Source organism: Dreissena polymorpha, chromosome 9 (assembly GCF_020536995.1).
Source record: "Dreissena polymorpha isolate Duluth1 chromosome 9, UMN_Dpol_1.0, whole genome shotgun sequence".
In the NCBI taxonomy this organism is placed as follows: Eukaryota; Metazoa; Mollusca; class Bivalvia; order Myida; family Dreissenidae; genus Dreissena; species Dreissena polymorpha.
Window position 1 is genome coordinate 11,172,693 of NC_068363.1, and position 23,605 is coordinate 11,196,297.

General features: G+C 35.3%; 2 protein-coding genes across 2 annotated transcripts; both read right to left on the reverse strand.

Annotated features, from left to right (window-relative positions):
* Nucleotides 1-1,233: 1,233 nt before the first annotated feature.
* LOC127846623 (transmembrane protease serine 9-like) lies at nt 1,234-8,637 on the reverse strand. Its single transcript, XM_052378053.1, has 6 exons — nt 8,505-8,637; nt 7,588-7,880; nt 6,034-6,185; nt 5,269-5,308; nt 3,826-3,939; nt 1,234-3,096 (listed from the first exon to the last, which is right to left on the reverse strand). Exons 2-6 carry the CDS (start codon nt 7,850-7,852, stop codon nt 3,080-3,082), a joined length of 588 nt encoding a protein of 195 aa, XP_052234013.1. The 5' UTR covers nt 7,853-7,880; nt 8,505-8,637; the 3' UTR covers nt 1,234-3,079.
* LOC127846621 (deleted in malignant brain tumors 1 protein-like) lies at nt 8,548-23,504 on the reverse strand. Its single transcript, XM_052378051.1, has 8 exons — nt 23,330-23,504; nt 21,576-21,789; nt 20,876-20,959; nt 20,223-20,376; nt 13,141-13,322; nt 12,379-12,438; nt 9,422-9,519; nt 8,548-8,688 (listed from the first exon to the last, which is right to left on the reverse strand). Exons 1-8 carry the CDS (start codon nt 23,459-23,461, stop codon nt 8,641-8,643), a joined length of 972 nt encoding a protein of 323 aa, XP_052234011.1. The 5' UTR covers nt 23,462-23,504; the 3' UTR covers nt 8,548-8,640.
* Nucleotides 23,505-23,605: the final 101 nt, after the last annotated feature.

Below are 23,605 nucleotides of genomic sequence, written 5' to 3' on the forward strand. Positions count from 1 at the left end.
TTTCCTCCTTACGCCGGTCATCCGGATACTTCGATATAAGGCGGGCGCTTCGATAACAGGGGAAAACAAAAGAAATGTCCAAGAGATAAGTTCCTCAATTTTTTATTCAATATAACATCCAAAAAATATCTTCTTTTTTAAGACACGGTACATGGTGGAGTTGGTAAGGGCTTTGTCCTTTTGTAATGTGAAGAAAGAATCTCAAGAACGAATGGTAGATTTTACCTTCTAAAACATGAGAAAATTCCATCGGAAAACAGCATGGATGGATGATCGGTACACATTTCACAAAATAAAAATAACTAGAACTAATGCAAGAAAGAGTTTGCTATTCCACATGCAGACGAAATACTGTGCTTTAAATACTTATATAATGATGGTATTCGAACAAATATAAACGCAGATAGAGCAAGTTTTAATAGGCGGTATGCATGATGCTGCAGACACTTTGATTCCCGATGCAGGACACTCAGAATAACGGAGACAAATTGGGCACTCTGACATCCAAGTTTTATCTTGTACCTGAAATACGTTTTTTTATAATGCCTGTCATAATAAAAGATTTTGAAATACGAATAATTTTGCCTAGTCAAGCGCGAAACACGGGAAATTAATTAATTAATAACTTCATTACAAATACATTTGAAATATAACCAATGGTGTTGTTCGCTATCAAAAATCACATTAGCATTTAACATCTTACTCGAAATGAAATGGGATAATTTCAATTTTTCAATCAGATTATAATGCTTAATTCTGAAGAAATATATTTCAAGTGACGACCGGGAAGTGCCAATGACATTGAGAAGTTCGGTTAAAGATGTGTCTCTGAAAATGTGGCAGTTGACTCTTCAAACATTTGAATTTCCTCAAATACGCAAGTTAACTACAAATTGAATTTTTAACTTGTCCTTGATTTATTGCTGAGTATTTTTATTTTGTTCAAATATTCACTAATCATCCAGTTCATGTTGATTTTTTTATGGAATTGTCTCGTTTTTTAAAGAAATCGCGTGGCTTTTGTTTTTGATTTTTGTTATCGAACTGCCATTCGTATATAAAAGTGTCCGTATGACCGTCTTGTTCTAGAGTCAACAAAATAGAGCTGATCGCGAAAGCATCCGAAGGTTAGATGCAAAGCAATACAATCCCATTTGTTTGAGGGGAGCATAATAAAGTTAAAAGGGCATTTCTTTGAACATCTTTAATGAAGTAAAAAAGGCAACGCAAATAATAAGTTCATGAATTTATTTATGAGAATAATGTGCTAAATATTTAATATATACCAGGTATCAGAAACATGAAACCAAGCCCTCAATCGCTCGCCTGAGTTCACTTCACACAAATTGTTCAAGACATGGTGATCTAGTTTTGACACCATTGTACCCAGGTTTAAACATGGCATTACACGTAATTTGGTCCAGATAAACATTCTGAAGATGTTTCATCGAGCCCGAGTCTTAAATGCAGTCTCTCAAGTGTAGACAAAGTTGTTCTAAAATTTGACCTGTTTACCTAGTTTTTGAACGCAGGGTTATGCGGTGGTCTAGTGGTAACACACTGGTCTACCATTCCAGAGGTCCCTGGTTCAATTCCTGGCCGGGGCACTGGAAATTTCAGAAATGCTTCCAGTGTTTTCTACCCTACTAGAGATGTACTGATATGAAACCCAGGTAATTCTCGCGTGTAGCGGTGCTATACACTGAGCACGTAAAAGAACCAAGGGATCTATTCGCAAAGAGCTAGGGTATCGCACCCGGATTCCTTGTGTCTCAATACTGTCTCTTCTGCTTGTTGTTTCTTCAGCAAAAACCAAAGGACCCTATTGGAAATAAGTGCTAGCACTTTCATGGGTTATCCTTGACCACAAGGTCAAAAAGAAATACAATAATACAATATGACGCATGTGGCCCAGATTCAAACTGAACGTAGACATTGTTTAGATAAGCATTCTGACCAAGTTTCTTCAAGTCTGAGTCATACATTCGGCCTTTGGAGTTGCAAGGTTGTTCGAAGATATGATTCGGTTACCTAGTTTAAACACAGATGTGATTCAGATTACAAACCTGGCATAGATATTGTCAAGACAAAAATCCAGATTAAGTCATAAATGTTGCTTTCGGAGTGAAAAAACATGTTTTCAAAGAATCGATCTGGTGAACATGGGCTAGATAATGTCGTGATAAATATTCTGACAAAGTTTCATCGAGAATGAGTCAAATGTGGCCCCTTAATTGGTAAACAGATTTTTTCTCAGATTTTGTATGTTGATCTTGTTTTTCGACGAACAAAAGATTCAAAATTTTAATAGATATATCACAGAGAAACATTCTGAACAAGTTTCATGAAGATTGAGTGCTAATTGTGGCCTCTAGAGCAGTAACACGGTTTATCTAAGATTTGACCTGGTTAACTTGTTTTTGGACGAACTTGACCTAAATTCAAGCTTTCAAAATATATTGTCAAGATATTCCCACCAAATTTCATCAAGGCTGAGTCATAAGTGTGGCTTCTAGAGAAATGACAATTGTTTTCTTAGATTTGACCATGTGACAAAGATTCGAAGTCGACCAACAAATTTCGTGATAAATGTGGCCTGTAGACTGGTAAAGAGCTAAAAGTTAATGACGCTCAATGGACAACGCACACCACACACCGCACGAAGCCGGACATAGGTGAATCACAAAAGCTCTTCTTTAGCACTTCATGCTAAGATCAGCTAAACATTCTCAACAATAAAAAACATATGACTGATTATGTGAATCTGATAAAAACAATACAAATAATTAATGGCACTGAAGTAGGTCAAAGTACATGTTTCTCCCCAGTAGAGCTGATTAATATATTGCAAATACAACACATATACACATACTGCAAACAACTGTTCTATTGTTTCATCACTATAACATTCATAAAAGTATAACAAAGTTGCAAAAATATCAGTACTATACGTGTACCACCAGTTGGTATAAACAATTACGCATGTCCAAAGAAAAACGATGATTACTAAATAAATCAGTCTTTTTAACTAACACTCTTTTAGAGTAGTGTAACTTATTTTCGGTTTTCTTGATAACTTCTATGTCAGCGGTATGCCTGAAATATAAATACATCATGACACACTATTTTACATCTAAATATTTATTTTGTACACTTAACATAATCACTTCTTATAATGAAACATTTCCCATATACATAGAAGGTGGGATGTGAAACTACTGTAACTTCTTTATATTATTTAATTACTTATAAGTGTAATGTAATGACCAATTGTTTGTATTTTGTCTGATTTGGTATACGAAAAGGTGAAGTTGAGAATATATGTTTTCTTTAATAAAAAGCTTTTATAAAAAATGCTGCAAAGTGCTTCAGCTATTGCATGTTGCAACAGTATCACATTTTGTGTGTACTGTATAAAAGAATATGGTTGGTCAGGAACTGTAATCCAATAATACCCTTCGCATTCCAACAACTAGGTTTATGAGCTCTTTTAAATTAAATTTTTATTCAAAACATGATACTTGTCATACGTGTATATTGACAATGTTACACAACTTAGGGACATGATTTCGAATGTCAATAAAGAATGTTTAACCAACTGAAGTATATGGTTTCAAATGATATTCATTGTTTCATTTGAATATCCATTTTCATTCAAACAAAATGATGTATGCATACAAAATGTATCGGCGTTTTGGACAATGTCGTATTTCAAAACTCAAAGATTGTGAGATAGCTGCTAATGTTCAATGCATACAGGTTTTCTTAATGATGCGAAGGAAAGAAATGTAAATGAATGAAGATGGGTGTGTATTGTATACTTACCAGTGATGGATTCGATCCACTCTTGGTAGTAGATGATGTTCACATAGATGGTAGGGGCATTCTTATCAGCGCCTGACATTCCCCAGCTGGTCACACCAAACAGTTTGAAACGGCCTGGCAAGGGATACTTGTCATTAAATATCAGCATAAACGGAATAAAGTTTTTTTTAATCTTTCAAATCAGTACATATATATTATAGTATACAAAACTCACTAGATAAAAAAGCGCACAATCATTTTCATACTCTTAATATAAAAGATTGTTGAAATAGATATATGTAAGAGATATGTGTAAGTACAGAGCGATAACTTGTATTAAGGATTGATAATGTGGGCAACCTGGTCGTGTAAACTTTTGATTTTCGCTTCTTTACATGATAATGCATTGGCATACTCACGTGAGAGTAATTTACAAGTTAGGTCTCGATACAATGTATCATTATATTACATTTTATGAAAAAATGTTGATTCTTTTCCGATAAATTTAGTAAAACCGTTTTGCTATTTAAGCAACAATGCCCTTAACCATGATTCCAACCATATTTCAATTATCAAACGTGAAGTCACAATTTATGTTTGGAGTTTCATTATAATAGCTCATTTCATTTTCGGGTAATATTATATAAACACTTTTCCTATATTTTAATACGGTGACATTGACAGTGAGCACATCAATTCCTCTATGCAAACAAACGCTAGGTTTTGGAACATGTATTTAAATATGTGTATGAAGTTACTTTTATTTATTTATATTTGTTAAGGGTGAAAGGGCACAAAAAGCTCTCGTAATTATATATTTACCTATGACGTTTCAAGTTTATACCTCGTATACCATATGAGTTAAATTTCATCAAAAAGTATGAAAATGAACAGAGGTTGATAACCAAAGAATAATGAATGAAAAGTAAAGGCTTTTGCCACTGTACTTTTCTTCGATGTGATCAATCCACTAAATTAGATGTTCTGAACAAAAGACATTCTAAAATGGAATCTGGTGCTAGCACAAACTTGAATTTTAATGGAAATAACTAAATAATTACAAAGTATAGAGTATCTGTTTATGGGACTTGATATCAATGCCTGTTATAGTCGAAGAGTTCTAGGCCGAGCAAAAACAAGAGCAATAACTCCGGAAGTATGATAAGCAGTGTAATGAGAGCCAATAGTCGTTATCTTACTGGAACCGTGTTCAGTCTTAATATTGTGACGATTTAACGCTGCATATGAGAGAAATGTAAATAATAAAACGCACACATCACACTGGTTATGTTGCTGATCAGAATAGATTGGGTGCTGTGGTATAAACTTGCGACTTAATTTTTGGCAAACGGTAATTAAAATAGTGACAAAAGACTTAATCTATGAAATACCAGTATTCAGTAGTTCTTTAAAATACACTTAATGAAATAAAGTGATTTATAGATAAATTATGAAATCATTTACCATGTTCGTCTTTGCAAACCATTGGACCACCACTGTCACCCTGTAAATGTTTAAGAAATCAAATCAATAACCATGTTCATTTATTACAAAAATAAAAGTATTATATACTCTGGATATTTTACATTAACATTGATATTTAAAATCATTGTGAATTTTTAAAGATTCAGCGTTGTGTAATAATGTTAATCATTGGGTGCCAAGGATGTTATACGTGACTCAGGAAGTCAATGATAACCAAGGAAGTCATCATTATGTTAAGGAATATTGGTGGTAAAGGATGTAATATGTTGCAAGGGATTTCAATGCTTATTAACAATAGTAATTAGTTAATAATGGTTAGTTAGTCGTTTAATTGATTATCAGAGTTTGTTACTTAGATGCCATTACTGTGCCCAAACAATCTGCACTATAATGAATTACGCCGATATTCATTCATCTTTGTTAAATAAAGTTTCATCCAAAATCCGTTACAAACAGCACGCAAAAACTTAATGTGACAGGAAAATTGTTTCTATCACATATGCACTTTATGGGGATGACAGAGTTTAAAGTTCAATTCAATCGCTGGAGAAATGTGGAAGTAGTTTGCTTAAAAACATATGAAAAACTGACCGATAGGGTAACTCTATTATATTCTTCTACACACTTAATAAACAACATCATCGCAATTCCATCCAGAGACATATCTTTCAAGCACAAAATCAATCATGTCGATCCATTCTTTTACTCGGACAAGGCCAAGATATGCTTTGACATAATACATACACGGTTTGATGGGGCATAAGGTTCCCGGTTCTCCAAACACATTGCGTCGTTAGCAACATATGATGCATCCAGCTGGTAATACATCAAATTGTTGCAAAGTTGAGGATCTACAACATGGACTTTTGATGCCTTCAGATGCCGATTGTATTGGACTTAAATGAGAATAGGAAAAGGTCATTTAAATGTTTACATACAGAAATAAATTCAATCTTTATGTTTAGAAAACATCCAAAAGAAACAGAAAATCTGAACACCTTAAAATCTAATTGAGAAGGAGGCTTTAAAAAAAAATCACGTCAAAATATATTAGAAGCAAACTATTATGATACACGGTAAAATACGACATGTAGTATACAATTGTATTTAGATCATGAAATGTTCACAGATTTTCTAGGGACTAGGATGAACATAAGCTTTGTAAAACACAGAAAGCCAGTGTCCGACTTGAACAATGATGTAGAAGTAAGAACGCGATTATCGTATGTTTCATAATACTATCTTAAGATTTTTTTAGGATAATGATCAAGAGTTGTGTTTCAAATTATTTCTTGAACCAAACTAGCTGTGTTTTGGTCTGAAAAAACACACACACACACACCATGAAATAACGTGAATATTTCCCATATACTCCATACTTAACTTCTATTTTATTTGTTATTAAATCCATACTTAAATCTTCACTTATTTATGTAACCATAGCAATCAAAATTTGTCCAACAAAAATACCGAAATAACATACATAATTATTACGCACATAGCCCTGAATGCACATACAGATATTCATCAACTTAACTTAAGTACTATTTGATTTGTTGCAGGATCAAGATTTTAGTTTTCACATATCTCTGTAACCATATAACTTTTTGAGTTGTCACAGGACGCGAAATCTAGTTTCCTCTTATTCCTGTAACAACATAAATCAAAATATTTTGTCTGACAACAAACCTGAATAACAAGCATATTCTCCAAATGGCCCTCCATCCGCATATAGAGTTTCATAAATCCATCTTAGGTACTTTTAGAATTTGCACAGTATAAATATTTTTGTTTTAATCATTTGCGTAACCATAGTGACCACAATATATGTAGGATAATATGAAATAATGTGCATATTCACCATAAAACCATCTATCTAAAAACTGAGTTTCATCTACCTAGCTTAAGGACTTTTTGAGTAAGCGCAGGATTTATATTTTTCGAACAGTGTTTACTTATTTATGTAATAATGGAAACAAAAGCTTGCATATTCCTCCCCACACAAAGTTCCATAAATCTAGTTTTAATATTTTTCAATTATCGCAGGATAAAGACTCTGTGGACAGTTTCCTTTATTTCGTGTAACAATAGTAACCACACTTTTGTCGGACCAAAAGAACTTAAGTAACAGCACATATTCCTCATACTGCTCTCGAGCCTCATACCAAGTTGCATCAATCTAGCTTACTTTTGAAGTCATCGTATCATCCAGATTCGGACTTTAAATCTCATCATGTAAAACCAGTAGTAATAATAGAAAAATATGCACTATGAAACTGAGAGAAGAAAGATGATAACCTTGGAAGAATTCCGTCTCTTGCATCCCAAATCCAGTGATGTAACATTCCGCCTTTTTGCCTTTGTCAATGATGTCCTTGTAGCTGTTTGCATTCCCCAAGCAGACAGGCCGTGTATAGTTGTCTGTCATTGGTTCGTATGCCATCTCCAATAGTGCGAGATCCGATCCTTTTGTGTAACCACTATCTCCGGTGACAAAGTCAGGATGACGATGTATGCGTGACACGTAGATTTCCTGAGAGTAGTTTTCTAATACCTCTTCCATAGTCACTCCAAATCAGACATAGAAAGACCTGAAAAAAGAGCATCAACATTTATAAGGTATTTCACGCCTGGTCATTTTCAATGATCTGAGCTATGTCGTTCTAAAACATTGCAATGCCTTCTTTGATTAAGAAAGCTTAACAAAAATGTATATTCGGTATTGGTCAAATTTAACTTGAATATACAAACTTGGCCTGAAATTGATATTGTAGAGGATAAGTTATCATTAACTTGAATTTGAATAAAAACTAGTGCGTGGTAGCACGAATTTTTCGTTTGATAATGTTAATAAAGTTTGATGATTAGAATAATTGGCATGGTTAGACTTCAACTGGTGATCAATCAACTACATAGGCATTGTAAAAACGAGAGTTTTAAGGGTAAACAAGAACAAGATCTTACTACACAAGTCCATTCAAAAGTAACCAAGTGACAAGACCAACAGTACAACATTATGCATTGAATATATTGATCAACATTCGTTTCAATGCTTTTAAATAACAAATAACTGTCATATATCAAATTTTGTGCACCAATGTTTATTATATTTGAATGGGACTTTTTAACGCATACACACACACACACACACATAACAACATAAAAAATTGCATTTTACTTCTTCAAAAGAACATCTAAACCCCTTGAGCACATACCCAGTAGATTCAATGCAGTGGTACGCAGTGAGAACCCATTTTGCCCCAATATATGTTCCACCACATGTATGCTGATTGTTGTATCGCAGGCTGTTCTGCCAGGGCCATTCGCCTGGCTGTGCATCCCTTCCATTCATCACAAGTGGGGAAATAAAGTTCTCCAGGTACACTGGACTGCCACATTCTGAAATTTAGAAAAGTTTTAATAAATGTGAAGAAAACAAACTTAACCGATAAGCACTCAATCTTTCTGCGCTAATTTACAATTTTATATGCAAGGTTTCCACTGAAACACGATAGTTTATATTATATTCATCACAATCTATGGCATTCTGTATCTCCACTCTTATATGATCAGCAATACAATGTTCATTATCTACATATCGCAATCTGCTGCAATCCGTATCACGACAAGTCACGATACTTTATACACTGCATCCCATCTTCCGGTATATCACCATCTGCTGCACTCGTTATATCTGCTGTATTAAGATATGTTATACACTGTTTGTCCTCAATATAACAACGTAATGTACACTGTATTTCTGCCTAAGAATCATCTGCTATTCATTGTATATCCGCTGTATTATGATAAGCTTTTCACTTTAGTTTAAACCTATTTATTTTAGCTTGATTGCATCGAAAGCCTATGGCTTATATAAACGCTCTCGAGTATGTTTCCTGGGCCTAGAACCAGTACTTGGTGTCTTTTAGGGAGATCTAAAGAACGCTCCAACGATGGGGATTGAACGCATGACCTCCCGGTCGCTAGGCGGACACCATATCCATTACACCACGGCGACCTTTTTCACTTTAACACTATATCATTATTTCCTTGGTATTTGAACATAATTATCTCGTTCAAACTATATAATGCATATTATTTTTTACAATTGAATTAATAAATTACGATATACCTGAAGCATTTCTGAGCCTGTCTTGCGGTAATTAAACATGAACTTGTAGGGACCACCTGCATGGTCAAACTTCGGTGATGATACGGTGGCCCAGGTTTCTGAAATGGAAACTGCTAGTTAAAGTATAGAATCTGTATGCTCCATTTTATTCGTGAAAGCCCTTACACTGAATGTAAACGTTACAATTTTTGGTTTTATGTTGAAAACTCAGTGAGGAACTTACAATATAGGCAATATATATATATATAAAGATTTGAACTTTAATATAAGTGGATGTCGTTGAACGCATGTTTCTAAATGGCTGATACAAGGGAGACGAACATATTTAATAAATCGGATATATTTACAATTAAACAAAATCTCAAAATTGCGTCGTTTCGTATTTGTTGATAATTTCGATTTAGATATTTCCTTCAAAACGAGTAACTAAATCTTTCCAACAAAGAATCTATCTCGAAATGCTTACTTAGTTGTTTATACAAGTAAGCTATGTCGTTAACATTACCTACTCTTTCGTATAAAAAAGAACTAGCTAAGAAGTCTCCAAAGTCATCATCGACTAATTAAGACATTCCCACAAGCAGCCTATCGTGATCTCATGACATATTTAGTCGCGTGAAATTGATACTTATAAGTTGTTACGATTACTAAGTCGTGAAAAAACATTAATAACAAGAGCACCGCCTTGCGGGTGCAGACCGCTCATCTATTTTCTTTTTAAAGGTGAAGGGACTCTCATTTTCAATCACAAAGGAGGGAGGAGTGGAGTGAAGAGGGGTGTATAGTGTGGGGTTGTGGACATTTATTACATTATCTTCCAAAAAAGCGAAAAAAAAATAATCGGGGGGGGGGGGGTTTTGGGTGCGATGGTTGGACGGTATTTCAAACATAACCGTTTTAAAAAAAAAATGGGGGGGGGGTATAGTGTGAGGGTGTGGTGATAATTTGTGAGATGATCTTAAAAAAAAAAAAAAAAAAAAAAAATCAAAAAAAAAAATTGGGGGGGGGGGGTGGGGGGGTGGGGGTATAGTGTGAGGGTGTGGTGGTCATTTGTGAGATGATCTTAAAAAAAAAAAAAAAAAAAAAAATTAGGGGGGGGAGGGGGAGGGGGGGAGGGCACGGGGGATGGTTTGGGTGAAGTCTATTGTGGTATGTCAGGTAAGAGTAGTTTCATCAAAGTATCAATCAAATCTAATCATAAATAAAGAAGTTATGGCAATTTTAGCAAAATTTAATAATTTGACCTTGAGAGTCAAGGTCATTCAAAGGTCAAAGTAAAATTCAAGTTGCCAGGTACAGTAACCTCATGATAGCATGTAAGTATTTGAAGTTTGAAAGCAATAGCCTTGATACTTCGAGTGGATCGAAACACAAAATTTAACCATATATTAAAAGTTACTAAGTCAAAAAAGGGCCATAATTCCATAACAATGACAACCAGAGTTATGCAACTTGTCCTTTTACTGTACCCTTATGATAGTTTGTGAGTGTTCCAAGTATGAAAGCAATATCTATGATACTTTAGGGGTAAAGTGGACCAAAACATAAATCTTAACCAAATTTTAAATTTTCTAAGTATAAAGGGCCCATAATTCCGTCCAAATGCCAGTCAGAGCTACATAACTTTGCCTGCACCGTCCCCTTATGATAGTTCATAAATCTTGCAAGTATGAAAGCAATAGCTTTGATACTGTAGGAATAAAGTGGACCTAAACACAAAACTTAATCAAATTTTCAATTTTCTAAGTATAAAAAGGGCACATAATTCTGTCAAAATGCCAGTCAGAGTTACATTACTTTGCCTGCACAGTCCCCTTATGATAGTTAGTAAGTGTTGCAAGTATGAAAGCAATAGCTTTGATGCTTAAGGAATAAAATGGACCTAAACACAAAACTTAACCAAAATTGTCAATTTTCTAAGTATAAAAAGGGCAGATAATTCTGTCAAAATGCATGCCAGAGTTATCTAACTTTGCCTGCCCAGTCCCCTCATGATAGTAAGTAAGTGTACCAAGTTTGAATGCAATAGCATTGATACTTACTGAGAAAAGTGGAACTAAACGCAAAACTTAACCAAAATTTTCAATTTTTTAAGTATAAAAAGGGCACATAATTGTGTCAAAATGCACGCCAGAGTTATCTTACTTTGCCTGCCCAGTCCCCTCATGATAGTAAGTAAGTGTACCAAGTTTGAATGCAATAGCATTGATACTTTCTGAGAAAAGTGGACCTAAACGCAAAACTTAACCGGACGCCGACGCCAACGCCAACGGCAACGCCGACGCCGACGCCGACGCCAAGGTGATGACAATAGCTCATAATTTTTTTTCAAAAAATAGATGAGCTAAAAATCAACACATCTCACATCTGCCTGGGTTCAAACCCACACAACAATAATGAAAGTCCTGTATTAAAAGACTGGCAAGTAAACTAAAGACTTTCAGTTGATTTATTTTACTTCTCATTAATTGTTTTCTAAGTCCCCAAAATTAGAAATATTATGATATGTTTTAAAGTATAAGAGTACGAATATAACGATTTTATGTAAGTTGTATACTAAACGTTTCCAATATTTTTTTTGATGCCACATGTTTTCGAGAAAAAAAGCTTTGTTAATTTTTTTGGAGATTATCATCGATGGAATTTTACTGCAAAACTAAAGATAAAGCCAGCTGAGGGTTTTGGCAATTGTATAAGGAAAATTATCAAGGTATAATGTTTTACATAGTACTAGGAACAGGCCAAAAATACTGTTTGATGTAATATTATGACGACAACCTGACTTTATTCCTGTCATGTTGATAAAATCAATAAACAGTTGCAGAAATAATAAGTTTGAAACGTTATATCTTAACAATAAAATAAACAACCTGCGATAGACGACATACGTAAGATGATAACTAGGTAAAAAAAGAAATCAGCCATTGGGTGAGGTAAAATATTTAATAAACGCTTACCATTATACTGAGTAGTTGTCAGGTAAAAGTGCGGTTGATTGATGTTCCAAATAATGTTGTCTGGAACAAATACATATATTCAATTTTCATCAAGACACATATGTTGTTGGTTTTGCAAAGATGCTTACATAAACTGCATAATGACGAATTGATAGTGTATATAAATTCCACCTGCAAACGGTTAAATAAATTAACTTATCTTGACATTTGCATCTTTAATGGTGATAAAATATTAATTGCAATGTAGGAATTTTTCATATTGATACATTGAATCGTTTTTTTTTCATTTAACATATATCTGTCAATTCTATTCTAAGAGAAGTAACATGCAGACAGAAGACATAAAATCCTCAAGTTAAAGGTTAAAGGTGCGGGTTTATAGTCTGCTTCGATATACATCTTCAGCCGACTTTGAAATTAACCCCCCGATCACTGGGATCTAAGTCGTCCGTTTACATATGGCGCACCAGGCAGCCACGGCACATTGGCTTTTTCCTTCACAGGTACCCATTTATACACCTGGGTGGAGAGGAGCAAGCGTGGGATTTTTTTTTTGCTCAGAAAAATCCAGTGCCCTGGGCGGCATTCGAACCAGGGACCTTCCGATCCCTAGACCAGCATCATACCACTAGACCACTGTCCCCACTGTACAATAAGTACAACACGACCCAACTTACTGATTCCGGAGGACAGTCCTTTCAGCTTTGATATGTGGAAGCAATAAGTACGTGTATGATTATATCTACTAAACAAGAGGCTTACTTTTTGTTCCATAACATGCCAAGTATGCATATTCGTTACTGTAACAGCCTTCAGTATAAAACAGGCCTGCGTGACTACAGTTGTACAGCGTATTTTCCGTTGACGTGCAATAAAGATTCGCTAGAATAAACGATGAATTTCCACTTTGGCCATAACCAGCATAATTGTTACTTGGATTGGAGCTTAAGATAAAAGAAAGGAAATATGTTACGAATAAGTTTTGCATAAGGAAAATTATCAAGGTATAATGTTTGACATAGTACTAGGAACAGGCCAAAAATACTGTTTGATGTAATATTATGACGACAACCTGACTTTATTCCTGTCATGTTGATAAAATCAATAAACAGTTGCAGAAATAATAAGTTTGAAACGTTATATCTTAACAAGAAAATAAACAACCTGCGATAGACGACAGACGTAAGATGATAAATGAGTTAAAAAAACAGCTTTATTCTTATATGTGTTTATGTTGTTTTGTATTGTGCTGTTTTGTGCTGTTTTGTACTGTTTTGGCAATCGGTCACTTGCCTTAAATAAAGGACCAACTAATTGTATATAATAAGAATCCAATACTGCTCCAGCAGCTAGAGTTTCACTTCTTTATATTGTGATATTGTGAAAGCTTTTAACGATGGGTTTTCTTGTATGATAAACTTTTCTTTACAGAATTTACGGTTAATTATATGCTTACATATTCGTATGTCTATACGCGAATTACTTCTGAAAACAAATTTTTAAAATAAAATTCATTTTAATTATTTAATACTTACCTGTTATCGTATGCTTATACTTTCCAAGGGGAAATAACTCATCCGGAATTTTAACTGGGAATCCGCCACCTCAATACCGTAATACAGGCCAGGTTAAACATAGTGCAATGCAACCTAGCCAAAAATCGGTAACCAACCCTCAATATTCTTTCAATATATATACAAAAATATTAATCGAATAGCGGGGCGGGAGGTGGGACTTACCGATAACAGGTAAGTATTTAATAATTAAAATGAATTTTATTTTAAAAATTTGTTTTAATGTCATAAATACTGACCTGTTATCGTATGCTGATTTTGCAGCTGCGGTGGGAAGGTTCGTATATATTTTCCCAACACAGTAGAACCCATAAACAGGGTTATCAGCTAATGATATCAAGTAATCTTCGTTAAAACGGTATTAATTATGACTTCTCGGACAGAGTAATATGTCTATGTCGTAAAGAAGACACTACCGTTAGTGAAACCACAACAAGCCCAAACATATACAAATTGTATTGTTGGCACTTCAGAATACGAAGATAAAAAGATGACAAAGGTGGTCGGATTCCTCCAGTAAACAGCTTAGAGCACGTCAAAAAGTGGGTTGTGATTAATATATGCGCACAAAACAGACAGAGCTCTTAATTCATGCGGTCAGATCCTAAAAAGGAATGAATCCTTAGATAGGATAAGAGTAACTTTCCTTAGTCGAGGTCTAACCCCGAGAAATAGTAGCCGCAGACACACCCCCCCCTTTTTTGGGGAAATGAAGAGTGTCTTTTGAGAACCTCGAATGGACTTCCGACTAACACTGCTGAGATAGAACTTCAAAGCCCTGATTGTCCAAAGAAGTTTATCTTCATCTTCATGACTACCAGTTTAAGAAAGACTTGGAAACTTGAAGGTAGAAGCCATATAGAGGACTTGATATTAAGCAAGGAATCCTGGCTGACACAACAAAGTGAAAACGACAATAGATCCAACTGGAATTGGTCGTATTCAACAGAAAAAGCATGAATTTCACTTCTCCGTATGGTAAAAGCCATAATAAGAAGGAAAACCGTCTTAAAATTATATTGGAACTGTTAATAAGCCTGATGAAAAAGGTTCATAGGGAGCTCATTAAGCATCCCAACATGTAACACAAGTCAAAACCGCTTAAGAAGGTAAAGGAACGAAAAACATAGTGTTGACGTTCCATAGTTTGGATCAGTTACAAAAAAGGTAAGACAGCACAGAGTTGCGATGACTTACACAAAACAAGGTATACGAAAGCATAATCTCTATCCTTTGATGAAGAAAAGAACAAATTTCTTATCATCAAGAAAAAGATGAGAAAAACCTCTATGTATCTAGCAGAGTGATTAAGGTAATAACTATGCTCTAGAATACCCAGTCAAAAATGAATTTCCATAGAACCTTTATACAGTTCTGATGGAATTATCCTTGCACAAGTAACAAGGATTGAAACTCTAACAGAAAAACGTTCTTCTGTAGAGATAACTAAAAGTTATAAATGGCCAGACATGTAGCGGCACATGTTTGGATCAGTAAAAATATGTCTCTCTGAGATATGATATTTGACCTGTGAAGAAGTTTCCTGAAAATAATTGTACAGGAGACTTAAAAGGTCGTAGAACCATAATCCCATGGTTCATTAAGTATATTGCATGAAATTATGGCAAAAACTCAGTTATTGCAAAAACTCACCAAGAAGGCAAGATATTCCAGTTTATGTCAATGGACGAATGTATAACAATCGCACACCCTGCTGGATCGATTTCTGTGAACTGCATTAATGACGTTGTTCAGCATACCGGTATATACTGCGATATATGATCGCATAACGCTAATTACTAGCGTTTGATGATAAACAACATTCTTTGATAAACTATGTACACCATGCAACTTTACTGCCGTGCATGCGCAATTACATTATTTGAACCCAACGGAAAAATAATCCGAAAGAAAGAACTGCAAGAGAAAACGTCCAACAGGGCGTTGAGACGACCTGGTATGAGTAAGACGATAGAGAAAATTTGTTGTTCTTGCAAAGAACGAATAAGTTCCTGATTTCCAATTACAAGGAGTGATAATATGATCACCTCCGTGTCTGTAAGTAAACCACGACCGATGTGTGATAGTTGAAACCATCACAAAGGAATCGTGAACATGTGTTGTAAATGAAAAACAGCTAAAAAGAATTTCGCTTTTCAAGATGTAGATGTGCAGGTGATATTCATTAGGATACCACATAATTGAGAAAATCAAGATACGTTGTTCTATGTGATCGTCCATAACCTTCTCTGCTCACATCTGTATAAGATGTAAGGAAGGTTGTGGTAGAATAAACTATATTCTTGCCAAGATAATCTTCTAGTCTAGACACCACTGAATAGCGGTAAATAATGACAAGAAGATGGAAATCTGTGTCATTGAATAATCCCGAGATTAATACAATAAACTTAAAAATAAAGCTGAAACGGACGCCAGAAAAGACGTCTCGGAAGAAGGACCGGCGACCGGACCGGTAAATACCGACCGGTGACCGGAACCATTTGTCAAGGATGGGTGGGCAAAGAAACCACGGCAAGCCGAACTTTCCCACTCCAAACACACTTGAAAATTGGTAGAATAGGACAGTGTTAAACACATATAAATTTATGACCTATCTACAGAATATAGCCTCTTCTTGAACCAATAACAGGCGCCTTTAAAATCCTGGATAATACAGGTCGTGAAGTCATCGATTTGCTGAAATATGATTGACAGTGGTACCTCCGGAATCGGAGGTGTGATGGCAGAAAAAGGTGAAAACCCTATGAGTAACCTTAAGGGGGTCCACGCTTGCCGGTAGAATGCATGGAAGTCTTAAATTCTGACTTGATTAATCCATTTACTTCAAGACTCCTAATCGGGACGAAATCCGAAAGGAATACGACCAGTTATAGGAAGACGGCCTGTTATGGCCAGAAGTGTAGTGGAAGAATAACTTTAAGATGAGGTCCCTCCAGATCCTAGGATCTAAGATCTGAGTTCAATAGGTCCTAAGCCATCTACAAGACTGTAGCCGCTATGCGGTCAATCTGATAGGCAATCCTATGTATCAGAACTCTTGTTGATTCCAGTAGCTTGAAAATATGCACTGTCGTAGGAGCAATAGAAAAGCAGAAGTCGATACAAAATGCTAATCCTGCTAGCGTCATTAATGTGTCCCAACTGTTCCGTGACACTCACTGCAAAGTCTGTAGCCGACAGGTAAAGGCGGTTAAAACAATTCATCCTTCGGGTCTCGAACATAAATTAATAGAGGTCAAATAGTAATGTTCGACCTCAATGCTAGTCTCCGAGCCCACTTCAGCCGATCTATCTGCAATACCAATAGTCGGCATGTAGCCGGTTGAGATAGAAGTACAAATAACAGATATAGCATGATTTGGTAACCGTCGTCAGTAGAACATCAGTATTGAAAAACACAAAAAGTAATGTAGATTGTTGAATCCATAAAATATAGTATTCAATACAATCATAGCCAGGGGTATACAACTAGGTAATGTAGACGATACCCGTGATACTAAAAATTGACCGATGAAAACACAGTGGAATACCGGTAATTGGTAACTGGTGACCGAACCGGACCGGTCAATGACCGGTAATTGTAGCCAGATGAACGGACCAGTCATAATATGACCTGTGACGTTACCAGTTAAAGACCGAAAAATGGTGGAATCCATATGTTCTGATAACAATGTCAAGCACTGCTCGGAAAAGAAGATCATGCCAAAAATCCAATCCGATGGCGATGGGACATCACTTATTCTGACCGGTGATCAGTGATCGGTGATATGACCGATGAATTGTGACCGATGTCCGGTGATCGGGATGCCATCGGACAAAGACCGGCTGACGGGTGTCGCCATATGGTCTGATGTTGACCGACTGTCTAAGAGACTTAGCATAGTACGGTCGCGATCGTTCCCGATACCCGGTGACTGATACTGCAACTATCATCCATGATCTAGCGACGTCACCGGGTATTTATCCACTCTTGTTTCTGCGACCATCATGTAGTCGAATATATGAAAAACAAGAGCAAAGCATATTCAACGATAAACTGGTCACAGACCAGATTATCATACGGCACACAAAATCATTATTTGACCATAATGAAAATTATAATAATACTGCCGTAGATCATAAATTGAACAAAAGTTTAATTCAAAACAGATGAAAAATAAAATGACGATCAATTAGATTGTCATACGGAACGTTAAAATCATTATTGCACACAATGGCAAATGATAAACAATCTGTCAATAGAAGAACACGCTTTGCACGATCTCGTAACACATTAGAAGAACATGCTTTGCACGTTCTAGCAATGTATTAGAAGAGCACGTTTTGCACGTGGTCGTTCGCGCCTGAAAACTCCCAGCATGGTAGAAATAAACCATTGTTCGATAAAACAAGCATGGCTTACCTTTTACAAATGAAACAAAATCCATTAAATCCACACAAATTAATCCGAATGAGAAATAAAAAGATAAATAACACAATTTATCTATTCAAAACCCCAATCAACCAAGTGAAAAACAATATTTTAATTCAGAGCCGTAAAAGACACGTATACACCTGGTTGATCCGGAAAGAATATTGAGGGTTGGTTACCGATTTTTGGCTAGGTTGCATTGCACTATGTTTAACCTGGCCTGTATTACGGTATTGAGGTGGCGGATTCCCAGTTAAAAATCCGGATGAGCTTTTTCCCCTTGGAAAGTATAAGCATACGATAACAGGTCAGTATTTATGACATTAAAATGTAAGACAACCTCGCAATCAAACGCATTTGTGAATTTAAAAAAGTGCACTTTAAAATTATTCTTTCAATATTTTGAAATTAAAATAAAACAAGGAATTTGTTGAATTGACATTTCCCGCCATAATACTTCTGGACACAAATGTTCTCTTGACGGATGAACAAAGCCAACGTGCATCATCCTCTTATTCATATATACTCATACCAAGTTTCAATTAAATCCGTCAAAACACTTCCAAGCTATGGCTCCGGACACACAAAAAAGCATTTTTTCAAGATACAAAGGGCCATAACTCCATTATTATCCAATGGTGTACAATGCCATTTGGAATGCATCATCATTTTATCCATATGTATACTCATACCAAGTTTTAATGAAATCCGCCAAAGAACTTCCAAGATATGGCTCCGAACACACCAAAAAACATTTTTTCAAGATACAAAGGGTCTTAACTCCGCTATTAACAGATGGTTTACTATGCGATTTGGCTTGCATCATCCTCTAATCCATCTATATATACTCATAGCAAGTTTTAATGATATCCGCAAAAGCACTTAGAAGATATGGCTCCGGCACAAAAATGCCGGACGGACGGAAAGACTGACGGAACTACGGACGGACGGACAACGTCATAACAATATCCCTCCGCCTATGGCGGGGGATAAAAAACATATGTCTAAACTTAAAGCCCCAATCCACCTGGATAAAGATACCATGTTTGCATGTGACAGCACAGGTCAAAAATTTGTGCCAATTTATATTATCTATGCTCGACATTAATTATGCCAAACCCGAAACTGACCACAAATATATATAAAGTCTTAAGCGATTCCTAAAGCTAGACCGTTGTTCTGTCAATGTCTTATTTACATTACATTATTAGGTCTGGAATGTGTTGAACTATTCGATGTTTATTTATAAAATATATATTATAGTGTTAATATTTTTCATGGAATATGCTCGCCCATGGATAGTTGAGGGTTTGAGGTGACATTGCTCTTTACCGTGGAGAGATTTGTGTAAGTTGTATTTGCATGTGTTTGAAGCGTTTGTTCGTGATAGTACACTGTATAAAATAATTGTTCATGCTATTAGATATAATACGCAACAATGACTTAGTAATTTACATTATACAGAAAACTGTATAGTAAGATATATATCAGAAATGTTACACGTTTTATAGAACAAGAGCACCGCATAACGGGTGCAAACGCTCAACTGTGGGTGCAATTTTGAATAAATGAAAGCTTGTCAGAATTATTTTAAGAGGTCACAGTGGCCTTGACCTTTGACCTAGTGACCCAAAAATGGGTGTTGCGTGTAGACATCATTAAGGTGCGTCTACATATGACGTTTCAAAGTTGTAGGTGGAAGCACTTTGATTTTAGAGCCAATGTTAAGGTTTTAGCACGGCGGACGGCGGACGACGAGCTAGCTATGACAGAATCTCGGGTTTTCTCCGAAAACAGCCGAGCTAAAAATCAGTAAGGAAACCAGTTGGTGAACTCACAAGCCTAGCCAGCGACATGCAACTGTAGCATCGTAACTGTCCCAGCTATCGTCGCATACTCCGTACCACCTGCCCTGGTAAAAAAGCTCAACGAGGCCAGCAGAGCTCGAACCTCTGATTCGAATACCTCGGGTTTCATCAGTTGAAGTGCTTCCTGTTAGGGAAGAAAACACATAAGAACATGGTTAATGCCATGCAGCGAGCATTACAATAAACACGTTTTTGATGACATTCAGTTATATAGATTTTTCTCTGTACCCAACAACAATGTCATGCCAAGTTGTTTTATGAATTTGCTGTTTAGTTTTATCGGAAGTAATGAAAAAAAGCTTTAACCTGAAATGATTTTTATTTAAATAATGTTTTTATTGTTTTGCGATAATAACTAAGGCCTAAGCACAAACACATATTGAGAAAGTTTAACTGATCTTGATCAGTTAGTTTAGAACACCTTTTGATTAAATCATATTTTTTTTAATAAGGTTCACATGACATTAAGATTGATATTTTCCTTTATCTGTTCATTTAAAATGACACAAAAGTGAAAAAGTAATCATTGAATAAAACGAAGCCAGCGCCATAATAGGCAGAACAATAAAACCAAAGCAGATATACAAGCAGTAACCAACTAAGAAATCTAATAAGGTTCTCACCGCCAAATTGCCATGAAGCTAAATTGCTTATATGAGTCATATTCCAACCACAGTTGTTCTCAACACGGTTACAGGAAATAAGATCTAGAGGAAAGATGTAAAACACATTTTATATATAAATAAACAAATAAAAGGAGCATATAATGATGTGATTTTATTTAACAAAAGGACCATTTTTCTAGACATTATATTAACATTCTGAGATTGAAAATGGACAATAAGTGTTCTTGATAATTGCACCACATGCCACATTTTCATGATTGGGAGATATGATTAACAACGAGTATGTGGTTGTTATTGAATTGAATAAAAATATCTACGCAACAGTGTCATTAAAAATAGGCCAACACAATATTTCAGTTACGTAATCGTCCAACTATTGCTTAGTATTTTAACATTAAAAGAGATACAATGTATAAGTAATTTGTAATACATCTGTTATCCAACAGGCCACTTATCAATAGTAATGACAAAAACACATTAAAAGGTCTTAAGAACGTATGCCTCAATGACCTTTAGCCATTTTCCAGACAAATGTTTCAATTGTTGTACTGTGTTGTAATTTACTGTAAGTTAATCTTCGCCCTTAAATTATTAATCAAGAAGTAAGTATACATAAATCATGTCAGTCATTAAATAAATTCAACATTAAACAGGTGTGATATCCTCGTACAATTAAAACACAAAAAGCTTTACATACGCGGACAATGCTCTGCAAGCTTCACATTGTCGATTCCGACATCAGACGTGATTTGGGTGCCGCGGACCGCTACAAAACGTATCTCAATATCAAAGCTAGATGCGACAAGTGAGCGTAATTCCATACATTCAGTTACCCATGTGTTAGCCCTGCTAGGAAGGTGGGTGTACGTTTTCAGTGTGGAATGAAATGTCCCATTAAGACGCAACATCACCTGCAAAACAATCACAATACTTAAATATCCATAAACACTCAGAATCAACTTATACTTCGTAAAATAAAGTTAACCCATCAGTATTCATTATAGCAATAGCCAAAATGTCCATGGTAGATCTCGTATGCAAACGTTGATTTAACGAGATACAAAATGCCCGTTTTTATTTTTGTGGGATAATATATTCCATGTAAATTTCCGGCTTATATATCCGAACATATACAAGCGTCAGAAGCATGACGTAGATCTCATGAATAATCATTATGTTATTAATTAACGGAGCTCAAGCGATGACGTCCTGCTGTTAGCGATTCAGTAAGAAAAAAAGAGCGTGCACAAAATGAAAGTGTATGTGGGGCAATACATTACTGAATGGAACTGCTTCAAGGCAAGAATTGGGTTTTCCCTTGATTTTGAAATTGCCCATTATATTTTATAATATCGCGCGAAATAATAGAAGGCAAAGGCAAGTGCGCTCCAAATTATGCACATTAACGCAAACCAAATGAATCGGATCCTAACTCGAAATCATCCGTAAAACGAAACAAGATGACATCGTGAAACTATTTCTAGATTCTTAAAAGTTGAAAAATGTTTGTATTTATTCGTTTGCACACAATTGTTACTTGTTATAGGGTCGTTCTATTGTAATCAACATTTGTATGGCAATTTTTGTTTTTGGAAGTTTTCCTATAGCATAATAGTATTAGACAGTCCGTTCGGATCTTGAACACTTTATACACAGCAGACACAGCAATATTTAAAATCACAAGTAAAGTCCAGACGAAGGAAGAAGAAGAAGAATCATATCATAATATGTTATTATAAAGTTAATTACAGGGCACTTTTGATTTATGGCTTATGAAAGGTCATTTCAACGCAGTGAAGGTTTAACACGCATAAAAGGAATGCGAAACCTCAACCGCATTGACCTGAATTGAGTTCCCATAAAATGCGATTTTAATAAACAGTAACCTCTCTACATTCAATTAAATAGAAATATAAAAGGTTATACATTCAACTACATTGCGTTTTAATTACTTAATTGTTAAATATTAAACGGGGCCACATAATTAAAACGTTATGTTGCACAATGAAATTAAATAAATCCAATTCCCTTCGTAATGGTAAAATTTGAAGACGAAACACCATCAAATCCTTTGCGACAATATATTGGGAACAAGAGTTATCTCTGTTGACATCATTTAAAAAAAAGCATGATGTTACAAGCAAGAATCAGCTAACCTAACCATACACAAATTAACTATTTTGCAGAAAAATTTAGATATTCACCATAAAGTGGTGTAGCAAGTAATTGCGCTCCTTGTTGGGAAAAATATACTTCAATACTTGTTGGGAAAATATACTACACTATTTTTTTATGAAAATAAACTTCAATACTCGTTGAGGAATAAATCAATTAAGATAAATGGCGCATCAGGTTTAAAACAAAATATAACAATATTTGTTGGAAAAGTATACTACAAAATTTGTTAAGGGAAATATCTGAATATAGAACATTTCATTTCTAGGGTCGCACCTTTAGCTGTCCATCAAAATTTGCTTCAAAATAATAGTCAAACGTTAGAGCTCGTACGTCTCCTATGCTCGGCAGATGAAAGATCATCACAGCCTCATCACCTTTGAATCCTAATGACGAATCAGCCAGCATGTAGTATCATTTTTCAAACAAAAAACATGGAATGTGATGTTTAGTATGAACATATTGTATTATGTGTACATACATATAAGAAATGTACATTTCTCTGTATGATAATCACATGTATAATGTAAGCGCTCTTTAATTCAAATAACA